Genomic DNA, 13814 nt, shown 5'->3' with positions numbered 1-13814 from the left:
TTAAAAATTGCATATTTAAAACAAATGCATCATAATTATGATTTTGGTTCCACTGGTAACTTCCCTGATTGTGTATAAGATTATGTTAGTACTGCACATCACCTACAGCCAGTTATTGAGGGGCTTCAGGAATAAATGTGAATAATATTTCACACATGTTCATATTTCTGTTGTACTATCGAAATAACATAATGGTATAGTGATCCAGGAAACAGGTATTAATTTTATTCTAATATGTTGAACATCTAAGATGGCTAAGCTGCTTTCTACTGTGACATTGAAGAAACCTTAGCAACACCCTGTCTTTCATGAGAGAACATAATTTCTAGTGCCTTAGGCTGTACTGTGGTGTTTGATTCACTGTGAATAGTAACTGTTATGTTTGATTTTAGGTTTTTATCCACAACCCCCATGCCCGTAGCCAGCACTTTGTCTCCAACCGCTTATTGCAAGGTGGCCTGGATTCCGATACCTCCCTCCTGAACATAAACCAAAGTGTTAGCTGTCTAACTGCAGGAATACTAAACCCCAGACTTGGTTATGACATGCTACTTGTAGGGACACAGACTAATCTCCTGGCCTATGACGTACATAACAACTCTGATGTCTTCTACAAAGAGGTAAGGTTTTAATTGATCACTAACTCTCGGGAAACCTGTTAATATTTCTTGACCTATTTCAAAGGCAAGAAAATCTTTTTTGGACATTCAATAAAGTTTGAGTATGTTGACTCAATTTTTGCCACTGGATGGTGCTATAAGATTGTGTATTCAAAAGAAAACCTTTGCATTGTAGTATTGCCTGATTCCAGCCACTGTTCCTGATAACTTGAAAACTCATTACAACACTGCCACCAAAAAAGTGTAAATATTTCTTTAAACTCATGAATTTTGTGCTTCTCAATGCCAGTGCTGCACAATGGACTATTTTCAATATTTTTTTTCCCATTGCTGGTGGTATGATTCTTTGGGAGCACCGGAGCCACTTATAAGAATGCTACCATGTTTTCGGGTGGATGCCAGATACTTTTTTCATTTATGATAGCCTCTTCCTTGGCCCGACACCCAATGAGTATTTTTAACCACCCTCTTGAACTTAAATTTTTCTTTCCCTCTAATTTTTTGGTTACTTGGCCCTTAGTCAAGTTTTCTTCCTAAATTCTCCATCTGCATCTGCTTCATCACTGCTTGATGTATAAAGAAGAAAGCGTGATCAAATGCAGCTCCAGGGTGTGACCACATGATTGTTAGGGCCCTGAACTCATGCTGATGCTTTAGTAAGCTACCCAACTGCAGCATAAGGTCCCAGCATGAATGCACTGTTATTACATAACTGGATGGTTGGTTTCAACATGCAGCTGTGAGCAAAAGGTACAACCAAGGCCACTGATAGATAAGTCATACACCTTTCTCCATTGCCATTGTGAAAAATATACCGAAATAACTCACGATTGACTATTTACTGTGGCCTCTGAGACCCCAAATTGGACCAACTACATTGACAAATCTTTTCACTTTAACCTGCACATCTGCAACATTTGCTGCATGTTCTCAAATCTTAATTCTGTCCATTTTCATCACATGCCTTCATTGTTCAGTACTGTCTGCCCAATCAGCAATTTAAAAAAAAAATGTTTGTTGGGCTCTCCCGTCTCTAGACTCCAGTAAGACTTTTGCTCTTGATGGTATCTATCCCATGATACTTACGTACATGCCTCCACATATCTCTCTGTTCTATCCCATCTCTGAAAGCTGTCTTATTTCTAGTTTACTAATACTACAAATTGGAAATTTACCAATATCTAACATATCTCCAAGAAAAAGATACCCTTTACTCTAAAACCTAAATTGTTTTTTCTAAGCTATTGAAAGTTCTAACTCAAACTATCAATTAACTTGAAAGTTCTGGCATAAATTACGATAACCAGTATGGTTTTTACCAGTATAACTGTTCCACTGGTGATCTTGTGTCTGTGTTATGGAACTCTGCTCTTGAATACTTTTTTTTGTTCTATTGGTGGCAGACTCAAAGCATTTGGCTGAATCTGGCACCATGCATTTCCGGATGAGCTATCGTTATTTGGCCTGCCAACAAATCTGTGTTCATGGCTATGTAATTTTCTCTGAAAATGTTTCATTTGTGGTTCAGCTAGTAGCAGTGTCATCCCTGAGTCAGAAGGTTCAAGTCTCTCTCCAGAGAGTTAAACACACAAATCTAGGCTGTCACTCCAGTGCAGTACTCTTATTCGTGGAGGTGCCGTCTTTCGGATGAGATGTTAAACTGAGGTCCTGTCTATCCTCTTTCCCTGGCATGAAGGAGTGCAGGAGAGTTCTCCCCAGTGTCCTGGCCAATATTTATTATCAATCAACATCACTTAAAAAAAAACCCCAAACTACTTGATCATTATCACATTGCTGTTTGTGGGGCCTCGTTGTGCACAAATTGGCTGCCACATTTCCTACATTACAACAGTGACTACACTTGAAGAAGTACTTTAGTTGGCTGTTAAATGCTTTAGGATGTCCTGAGGTCATGAAAGGTGCAATATAAATACAAGTTTTTCTTTTATCTGTTTGGTAGTTAGAACAAAGAACAGTACAGCACAGGAACAGGCCATTCGGCCCTCCAAGCCTGCGCCAATCTTGATGCCTGCCTAAACTAAAACCTTCTGCACTTCCAGGGACCGTATCCCTCTATTCCCATCCTATTCATGTATTTGTCAAGATGTCTCTTAAACGTCGTTATTGTACCTGCTTTCACCACCTCCCCCGGCAGCAAGTTCCAGGCACTCACCACCCTCTGTGTAAAGAACTTGCCTCGCACATCCCCTCTAAACTTTGCCCCTCTCACCTTAAACCTATGTCCCCTAGTAACTGACTCTTCCACCCTGGGAAAAAGCATCTGACTATCCACTCTGTCCATGCCGCTCATAACTTCGTAAACCTCTATCATGTCACCCCTCCACCTCCGTCGTTCCAGTGAAAACAATTCGAGTTTATCCAACCTCTCCTCATAGTTAAACCCCTCCAGACCAGGCAACATCCTGGTAAACCTCTTCTGTACCCTCTCCAAAGCCTCCACATCCTTCTGGTAGTGTGGCGACCAGAATTGCACGCAATATTCTAAGTGTGGCCTAACTAAAGTTCGGTACAGCTGCAGCATGACTTGCCTATTTTTATACTCTATGCCCTGACCGATGAAGGCAGGCATGCCGTATGCCTTCTTGACTACCTTATCCACCTGCGTTGCCACTTTGTGACCTGTGGACCTGTACGCCCAGATCTCTCTGCCTGTCAATACTCCTAAGGGTTCTGCCATTTACTGTATACTTCCCACCTGCATTAGACCTTCCAAAATGCATTACCTCACATTTGTCTGGATTAAACTCCATCTGCCATTTCTCCGCCCAAGTCTCCAACCGATCTACATCCTGCTGTATTCTCTGACAATCCTCATCACTATCCACAACACCTCCAACCTTTGTGTCGTCTGCAAACTTACTAATCAGACCAGCTACATTTTCCTCCAAATCATTTATATATACTACAAAGAGCAAAAGTCCCAGCACTGATCCCTGCGGAACACCACTAGTCACATCCCTCCATTCAGAAAAGCACCCTTCCACTGCTACCCTCTGTCTTCTATGACAGCCAGTTCTGTATCCATCTTGTAAGCTCACCTCTGATCCCGTGTGACTTCACCTTTTGTACCAGTCTGCCATGAGGGACCTTGTCAAAGGCTTTACTGAAGTCCATATAGATAACATCCACTGCCCTTCCTTCATCAATCATCTTCGTCACTTCCTCAAAAAACTCAATCAAATTAGTGAGACACGACTTCCCCTTCACAAAACCATGCTGCCTCTCACTAATGAGTTTGTTTGTTTCCAAATGGGAGTAAATCCTGTCCCGAATAATCCTCTCTCATAATTTCCCTACCACTGACGTAAGGCTCACCGGCCTATAATTTCCTGGATTATCCTTGCTACCCTTCTTAAACAAAGGAACATTGGCTATTCTCCAGTCCTCTGGGACCTCACCTGTAGCCAATGAGGATGCAAAGACTTCTGTCAAGGCCCCAGCAATTTCTTCCGTTGCCTCCCTCAGTATTCTGGGGTAGATCCCATCAGGCCCTGGGGACTTATCTACCTTAATGCTTTGCAAGACACCCAACACCTCCTCCTTTTTGATAATGAGATGACTGAGACTATCACTCCCTTCCCTAGGCTCATCATCCACCAAGTCCTTCTCTTTGGTGAATACTGATGCAAAGTACTCATTTAGTACCTCACCCATTTCCTCTGGCTCCACACATAGATTCCCTTCTCTGTCCTTGAGTGGGCCAACCCTTTCCCTAGTTACCCTCTTGCTCTTTATATATGTATAAAAAGCCTTGGGATTTTCCTTAATCCTGTTTGCCAATGACTTTTCATGACCCCTTTTAGCCCTCCTGACTCCTTGCTTAAGTTCCTTCCTACTGTCTTTATATGCCTCAAGGGATTCGTCTGTTCCTAGCCTTCCAGCCGTTACGAATGCTTCCATTTTCTTTTTGACTCGGCTCTCAATTTCCCGCGTTATCCAAGGTTCCCGAAACTTGCCAAACTTATCCTTCTTCCTCACAGGAACATGGGGGTCCTGGATTCTAATCAACTGACGTTTGAAAGACTCCCACATGTCAGATGTTGATTTACCCTCAAACAGTCGCCCCCAATCTAAATTCTTCAGTTCCTGCCTAATATTGTTATAATTAGCCTTCCACCAATTTAGCTCCTTCACCTGAGGACTACTTTTATCCTTATCCACAAATACCTTAAAACTTATGGAATTATGGTCACTGTTCCCAAAATGCTCCCCTACTGAAACTTTGACCACCTGGCCGGGCTCATTCCTCAATACCAGGTCCAGTACGGCCCCATCCCTAGTTGGACTATCTACGCATTGTTTCAAGAAGCCCTCCTGGATGCTCCTTACAAATTCTGCCCCATCCAAGCCCCTAGCACTAAGTGAGTCCCAGTAAATATCGGGGAAGTTAAAAATCACCCACCATTACAACCCTGTTACCTTTACATCTTTCCAAAATCTGTCTACATATCTGCTCCTCTACCTCCTGCTGGCTGTTGGGAGGCCTGTAGAAAACCCCCAACATCTTGACTGCATCTTTCCTATTCCTGAGCTCCACCCATATTGCCTCGCTGCATGACCCCTCTGAGGTGTCCTCCCGCAGTACAGCTGTGATATTCTCCTTAACCAGTAATGCAACTCCCCCACCTCTTTTACATCCTCCTCAATCCCGCCTGAAGCTTCTAAATCCCGGAACATTTTGCTGCCAATCCTGTCCTTCCCTCAACCAAGTCTCTGTAATAGCAACAACATCATAGTTCCAAGTACTAATCCAAGCTCTAAGTTCATCTGCCTTACCTGTTATACTTCTCGCATTGAAACAAATGCACTTCAGACCACCAGTCCCGCTGTGCTCCGCAACATCTCCCTGCCTGCTCTTCCTCTTAGTCTTACTGGCCTTATTTACTAGTTCCCCTTCATTTATTTCACTTGCTGTCCTACTGATCTGGATCCCACCCCCCCTGCCACACTAGTTTAAACCCTCCTGAGTGATTCTAGCAAACCTCGCAGCCAGGATATTTGTGCCTCTCCAGTTTAGATGCAACCCGTCCTTCTTGTACAGGTCCCATCTGTCTCTGAAGAGATCCCAATGGTCCAGATATCTGAAACCCTCCCTTCTACACCAGCTGTTCAGCCACATGTTTAGCTGCACTATCTTCCTATTTCTTGCCTCACTGGCACGTGGCACAGGGAATAATCCTGAGATTACAACCCTAGAGGTCCTGTCTTTTAACTTTCTACCTAACTCCCTAAACTCCCCCTGCAGGACCTCGTTACTTTTCCTGCCTATGTCGTTGGTACCAAAATGTACTACAACCTCTGGCTGTTCACCCTCCCCCTTTAGAATGCCCGCTGTCCATTCAGAGACATCCTTGACCCTGGCACCAGGGAGGCAACATACCATCCTGGAGTCTCTTTCACGTCCACAGAAGCGCCTATCTGTGCCCCTGACTATAGAGTCCCCTATAACTACTGCTCTTCTGCGCTTTGTCCCTCCCTGCTGAACAACAGTGCCAGCCGTGGTGCCACTGCTCTGGCTGCTGCTGTTTTCCCCCGATAGGCCATTCCCCCCAACAGTATCCAAAACGGTATACTTGTTAGAGAGGGGGATAGCCACAGGGGATTCCTGCACTGACTGCCTGGCCCTTCTAGCGGTCACCCATCTATCTGCCTGCACCTTGGGTGTAACCACTTCTCTAAAACTGCTGTCTATGACGCTTTCTGCCACCTGCATACTCCTAAGTTCATCCAGTTGCCGCTCCATGCGGTCTGTGAGGAGCTGCAACTGGGTACGCTTCCTGCAGATGTAGTCGTCCGGAACGCTGGAAGCGTCACACACCTCCCACATCTCACAGGTGAAGCACTTCACCCCTCTAACTGACATTTCTCGCACTAATTAATAAATTAATTTAAAATAAATACTTATTAAATCCTTACTAAATTGTTATAATTAACTATATGGTCCCTAGTGCTAGATTCCTACTATAAATATTAAATGCTAACTAAATACAGTAATCTCCTCCCTCTGGTTTAGTTACTCTACTTATTAATTAGTTAATTAGGGTTTTAATCAATTTTTATCAATGTTTTATTTTCAAATTCAGTAAAATTCCCTATCAGCCAATCAGGTCACAGCTTTCCTGTGACATCACTTTCAGTTTTTTTTACCCGAGGTAAGTTTTTTTTTATACTTACTGGTCTGGAGCTCTGCCCTCCGAGTCTTCTCCCAGTCAGCTGTGCTCTTTAGAAGCTCTCGGCTCCCCTCACTCTGAGGACAGGTCGGAAATGAAAGGAGCTCCTCACCGAACTTCCTCAGTTACTAAACTTCCACTATAAGCACTCTAATGCAACCCAAGTCAGCACTCTAGTACAAACAAAGTCAGCACTGTAAGATGGCTCACTTTTATACTGACTGTAGCCCCTGAAAACTGGTTTAAACCAATTCTCTAATTAACAAGGTGCAGCTGCAAGCAGAGCCTGAGTGAACCCTGTTTGAAGCTGGTCTAAAATTCACCTTCTCCAACCCTAACAGCAACTGTTAAGCTAATCTGCTAAATAAAAGACAGATTAAATTTAAGATAAAATTAACCCTTAATTATCTTCAGTTACCAAACTTCCACTGTAGTACTCTAATGCAACCCAAGTCAGCACTCCAGTGCAAACAAAACTGTTGATATTTAATTTCTGCTCTCTCTTCCCTTAATTTGGGATTCCTGACTCCCATTCTGTTCTTGCTTCAAATCGGTGATTACCTTCACTCAATTCAATCCCATCCACCATTGTGCTAGTGATTCCATTTTACCTTCTTCAGATCATGTGCCCACAATCTCCAGTGCAATGGCTGTAGCATTAGATCTTGATCCTTTGTGCAGGAAATGGGTAATGAAAATCATGTTTCTTCAATTTTTCAAAGACAGAATCTTCATATCTCTTGAAAGCCTAACAAAAGCTACCACAATTAATTTTGATGACCGTCCAATCTCTTTACCTTGAACGTCAGCATTTTCTAGCCTCAATATCTCCTCTGACCTCAAATGGTGTTTTCATAGCTTCTCTATTGGTAAAGCTGCCTCTAAGGAGCTTTGTATCCTCATTCATAGCAAAAGCTTCTTTTCTTTAAAAAGTGCAAGTCCATTCAAGACTCAAATATTGCTCCCTTATCTGGAAAGGTTATTCTAGGACACTCTGACACTGTGGACAGGATACATGTAAAAAGTCATTTTCACCATTGCAAGCCTTGTCTTTATTTCACTTGGTATTATTATGGTCAGCTGTCCTGATTTTTCTTCTCTTCCTCCTTTTAAGCTGCAAATATGAGAATTGTAGGCTGCTCTTTCACTTTGTTGAGATCAGGATTCCTCATCTTATACAAAAGCAAAATACTGCAGATTCTGGAAAGCTGAAACTAATACAGGAAATGCTGGAAATACTCAGCAGGTATTATTCTTGGAGAGGAAAACAAAGTTAATGTTTCAAGTTTGTGAATTTTCGGGTCTGTGACCTTTCATCAGATCACAGACCTGAAACGTTAACTCTGCATTCCTCATCTTATGCTTTCCAGGCTCTAAGGAATCAGTCAACTGCTGACTTTAGCCTTTCTTTCCTCCTACAATCTGCAGTCTTTTAAAACCCAAGCTTACTGTCATGCAACCAACACTGATTTACCTGATCTTCACTTTTACTCTTCAGTCTCTGAACCTGCTATCTAGTGTTAATTGTGGCTCACACCTACCAAATTGCAACTGTTGGGAACTCATTTTGGTTATAGCCTTGCTTCAGCTAAAGAAAGGAGAATTTCACCCCTCTGTGCTGGATTGGAACTCATTGCATACAGGTGAAACAAGTGTGCTAACCCATTAAACCACTTTGCCTTTCTACAATATAATGAATTTTAATTGAGGAGTCTTTTTTCCCCCTTTTTTTTGATGAAAGCTTTTTAAGTACCCAGACTTATAGTTCATTTGACCTGCAAATTACATGGGAATTAAGCAATGACTCACCCAAAAGTTCTTGTGTATGATCAGGTTTGTTTATTTGAATGCATGATTACAGAACTTAAATGGCAATACTATGTCCCATAATAATGTTCTGACAATGTCTTTACTACTCTATCTCCAGCAACACAATGCTCAGATATATTATACGTAAATTGTCATGCAATCACCCTGAAATGGCCAGCCTCTGTTGATTGTAGATCCCCTTTTAAATGATCAATTGGCTTCCCTCTCCCTCCAACTGCCCCAGTGTAATCTGAGTTGTGCCTTTTGTTTAAGGAGGGACAAGACATCATACTGACAGTGGCTTATAGTCCAGTTGGTATTTGTCTTAGGTCAACATGTTCAACCACGTGCTGAGCTTATCGTTTAAGAAAGCCTGCCCCAAAGCTGCCCATCTTCCTTGGACTTAGGGGTCATGGATTGGTTGCTCTCATCCGTTGATCTAGCCGACATCAGATAAAGGTATTTTCAGGAGAGATCAACAGACCATGAAGTTCTGTGTTATCTCATTTCTTGTAGGACTTTAAGGCTTTGTACCTCATTATTTTAGACAGATCTTGGTGCTTGTTTGAAAGTTATGACGATGAGGCATTTTGTCAAATGTCTGCTCAGGAAACCATCCAACAGGATCCACCATCTCGTTTTCCCAGAGGGCCTCCAGGACATGATGTGCAGACCACTGCATGATGGACTTGTGATCAAATGTGTTTATTTGTACAAGCTTTTCCACAACGGGCAGGTGGTATGGCATGGTCCAACTGAATGGAGCATTCTGCAGCAACGTGACCAAACCCATCCTTCACAAAACCGGGACACATAGAACCTCAGCATGTTGTGGCATTTGGTGTTTGTGTACCGAGGGTCTACGCACAGCTTGATACAGCCACACACAAAGGTGGCCATCAGGACGAGGGCGATATTGGGTACATTTTTTTACTCCTTTATCTAGAGATTTGACCGTCATGTCCCTGCGGACACGGTCCATTTTCAATCTCTGGATAAAGCGAAAGATGGTTCCAGTGACCGCCATGGCCCATGAGCTCGGTATGGGCCAGACCTGTATTACGTAGCGCAACAGCGAGAGCACCTCACACCTGATGACCAGGTTCTTACCTGCAATGGAGAGGGAGCATCAGTCCCACATGCCCAGTTTCTGATTCACCATTGCAATATGCTCCTTCCAGTTTTTGGCACATGCTCCTTCCAGATTTTGGCACGTGCTCCTCTGCTCTGAACCATATCTCCAGCACCTTTAGGTAGTCTGACCTGACGATGAAGGGGACAAAGGATTGGTCGGCTCAGTTCCCAAAGAATGTGACCTTGCTCTTGCTGCGATTTACTTTGGCTCTCGAGGCCTGTTTGAATTGGTTGCAGAAGCTCATCAGTCTGCGAATTGACAGTGGATTTAAGCAGAAGATGGCGATGTTGACCATGTAAAGGGAGACTTTGATCTGAGTGCCTCTACTGCCTGGGATTGTTACCCCTCTTATGCCAGCATCCTTCCTGATGGATTTGACAAACAATTCGATACAGCACACAAACAAGACAGAGAGAGGACAGCACTGCCTAATTCCAGATTTGATCAGAAAACTTTCCAATTCCCACCCATTGATTGAAACTGCGCTACTGATGTTTGTGTAAAGCAGTTTGATCCACTTGCGTATTCCCTCCCCAAATCCCATTTTGGAGAGTACGCCCATTATGTAGGTATGCAATATTCTGTCAAAGGCCTCCTTCTGGTCTAAGATGAGTTGGCTGGTGGTGGAAGGGCTCTCCCTTCAGATCCTTCCTGCACATCCTTAGTCTCACTGCCTCCACAAGCTGCCCTTGAGGCAGCTGTTGTGGGGACTAGACCGTAGCCCACTTCCTTCTAGAATATGCCTTTGCAAAGCAGGTCTGGAAAGAGACACTGTGGTTTTTGTTGAGGTTCATCCCGAGCAGCTCTGTAATGCAGGATTCAGTGCTGTACGAGCTGTTCCCAGGGACGTTGAGATAAACATCAACTGCTGCTGGAGGACCATCAACTCAGTGAAAGATGAACTTTGGTCTGCCTGAAATTTTCTGGTCTTCCAGGGCAAAGAGCTGTAGACGACCGAGTGTTGCAGACTGGCACATTCCAAGGTCCAGGGCTACTTGCTGAGGGATGCACTAAAGTTTGGGGCAGCCGCCACAACGGCTCAATGGGGAAAGGCCATTGTCTAAGGCCCTCCCGCTATAGTATAGCGAGGGGCTGAAACCCGTGTACTCTGGCTATATGCACCAGGGAATGTTTGACATGAAATATAATTGTACATTGTAAATATAACTGGTAATGACAAGTGTAGTGAGGCAGCTCTCGTACTGTATTGACAGAAACGGATCTGTTTTGCACTTTATATAATGTCAAATTTGATCTGTTATGTATTTTTACAAAATTTATGAATAAACATATTTTTGGAAAAGAATTTAGCCAAATATTTCTATTAACCGCAGAGTTTCTGTTCTTTACTGATAATGTTGTCAAGGTTTTTGCTGTTTTGTAGCAACTCAGCAGTTTAATTTAAAAGATTGCAAACAAGAAATTCTTCCTTCAGCATAGTGCTTCACAGGACATGATGGTTTATATGATCATGCTTCAGCATGAAAAGTTAATTATTTTTAGTAAAGCATTACCATCTTACAATAGTCCACTGATCTAAAAAATCCTGACCTAAGCAGAACATGATTCCAAAATCCTGATCCGAGTATAAAATGCCTACCAATTATTATTCTATTTGCTCTAAATATCGACAATTTATTGGAGACATTATTAAAGTGCATAGAATCATAGAAAGGTTATGGCACAGAAAGAGGACATTCAGCCATAGTGTCTACACCAGCTAAAAAAACTAGCCACCCATCCTAATCCCACCTTCCAGCACCTGGTCCATAGCCTTGCAGGTTACAGCATTTTGGGTGCAGGTCCAGTTAACTTTTAAATAAGTTGAGGGTTTCTGCCTCCAGCACCGATCCGGCAGTGAATTCCAGGCACCCACCAGCCTCTGGGTGAAAAAGTTTTTCCTCATGTTCCCTCTAATCCTTCTACCAATCACCTTAAATCTGTGCCCCCCCCCCCAGGTAATTGACATCTCCGCTCGGGGAAACAGGTCCTTCCTGTCTACTCTATCTAGGCCCCTCATAATTGTGTACACCTCAATTAAGTCACCTCTCAGCCTCCTCTGTTCTAAGGAAAACAACCCTAGCCTATCCAATCTTTCCTCATAGCTGCAATTTTCAAGCCCTGGCAACATTCTTGTAGATCTTCTCTGTACTCTCTCTCGAGCAATTGTGTCCTTCCTGTAATGTGGTGACCAGAACTATACGCAATACTCCAGCTGTGGCCTAACCAGCATTTTACACAGTTCCAGCATTATATCCCTGCTTTTGTATTCTATACCACGGCCAACAAAGGAAAGCATTCCTTCTTCACCACTTTGTCTACCTGTCCTGCCACCTTCAGGGACCTGTGGACATGCATGCCAAGATCTCTCACTTCTTCTACCCCACTCTATCCTCCCGTTTATTGTGTATTCCCTTGCTTTGTTTGCCCTCCCCAAATGCATTACCTCACACTTCGCCAGATTGAATTCCATTTGCCACTTTTCCACCCACACAACCAAACCATTGATATCATTCTGGAGTCTACACTATCTTCACTATCAACTACACGGCCAATTTTTGTGGCATCTGCAAATTTCCCAATCATGCCTTCCACATTTAAGTCCAAATCATTAGTATATACCACAAACAGCAAGGGACCCAACACTGAGCCCTGTAGAACGCCACTGGAAACCGCTTTCCATTTGCAAAAACATCCACCGACCATTACCCATTGTTTCCTGTCATTGAGCCAATTTTGGTTCCAACTCACCACATTTCCCCGAATCCGATTGGCTTGCATTTTTCTGACCAGTCTGTCAAGTCGGACCTTGTCAGATGCCTTACTAAAATCCATGTAAACCACATCTACTGCACTACCCTCATCAATCCTCCTTGTTACTTCCTCAAAAAGTTCAATTCAACATTCCCTTAACAAATCCGTGCTGGCTATCCTTGATTAATCTGTGCTTAACTAAGTGATAGAATCAATTCTGAGAGATAGGATAAACTAATAATTTTCCCACCACTGAGGTCAGACTGACTGACCTATACTTATTTGGTCTATCCCTTGCACCCTTTTTAAACAATGGTACAACATTCGCAGATTTCCAATCCTCTGGTTCCTCACCTGTATCTAGTGAGGATTTGAAGATGATCCTCAGCGCATCCGCGATTTCCTCCCTGGCTTCCTTTAACAACCTGGGATACAATACATCCGGCCTGGCAATTTATCCACTTTCAAGGATGCCAGACCCTCTAGTACTTCCCCTTTCATTATGCTTATCATATCTAATATTTCACACTCTTCTTTAATTACAATGTCTGCATCAACCCTCTCCTTTGTGAAGCCAGAGACAAAGTATTCATTAAGAACCCTGCCCACATCTTCTGCATCCACGCATAAGTTACCTTATACTACCCTTTCTTTAGTTATCCTCTTGCTCTTAATGTACTGATAAACATCTTTGGGTTTTTCTTGATTTTTACCTACCAATAATTTTTCATGGCCACTCTTTGCTTTCCTAATTTCCTTTTTTACTTCACCCCTGCACTTTCTATACTCCTCTAGGCTTTCTAAAGTATTAAGATTTTTGTGACTGTCATAAGCTTTCTTTTTCTGCTTTATCTTAACTCTGTATGCTTCTAGATAACAAGGGAGCTCTAGATTTGGCAGTACCACCCTTTTTTTTTGTGGGGACATGTCTACACTGTGCCTGTAGAATCTTACTTTTGAATGCCTCCCATTGTTTTGTCACTGATTTTCCTTCGAATAGCTGTATCCAGTCCACTTTCACCAGATCACCTCTCAGCTTCATAAAATTTGTCTTCCCCAATTTAGAACTTTTACTCCTGTTCTTTCTTTGTCCTTTTCTATGATTATGTTAAATCTAACTATTACAGTCCCTGTCTCCAAAATGGTCACCCACTGCTACTTCATCCACTTGCCCAGCTTCATTTCCGAAGACTAAATCTAGAATTGCGCCCCTTCTTGTTGGGCTTGTTACATGCTAGCTAAAAAAGTTCTCTTCAATGCAGTTCAAGAACTTTGTGCCCTCTGTGCCCTTCATACTGTTTGTAT

At 42.8% G+C, this 13814-nt stretch overlaps 1 protein-coding gene across 5 annotated transcripts in view; it reads left to right on the top strand.

The window, feature by feature from the left end:
* Positions 1–13814, top strand: part of bbs2 (Bardet-Biedl syndrome 2) — a 100098-nt gene that overhangs the window by 17236 nt on the left and 69048 nt on the right. For all 5 annotated transcript variants that reach the window (XM_068049707.1, XM_068049708.1, XM_068049706.1 and 2 more), the window contains one exon: positions 393–620. In XM_068049707.1, coding sequence (XP_067905808.1) covers positions 393–620 — 228 coding nt within the window. The remainder of the gene's footprint in view (positions 1–392; positions 621–13814) is intronic.

The sequence above is a fragment of the Heterodontus francisci genome, chromosome 17 (genome assembly GCF_036365525.1).
Source record: "Heterodontus francisci isolate sHetFra1 chromosome 17, sHetFra1.hap1, whole genome shotgun sequence".
NCBI lineage: Eukaryota > Metazoa > Chordata > Chondrichthyes > Heterodontiformes > Heterodontidae > Heterodontus > Heterodontus francisci.
This window is presented reverse-complemented; position numbering and strand designations above follow the sequence as displayed.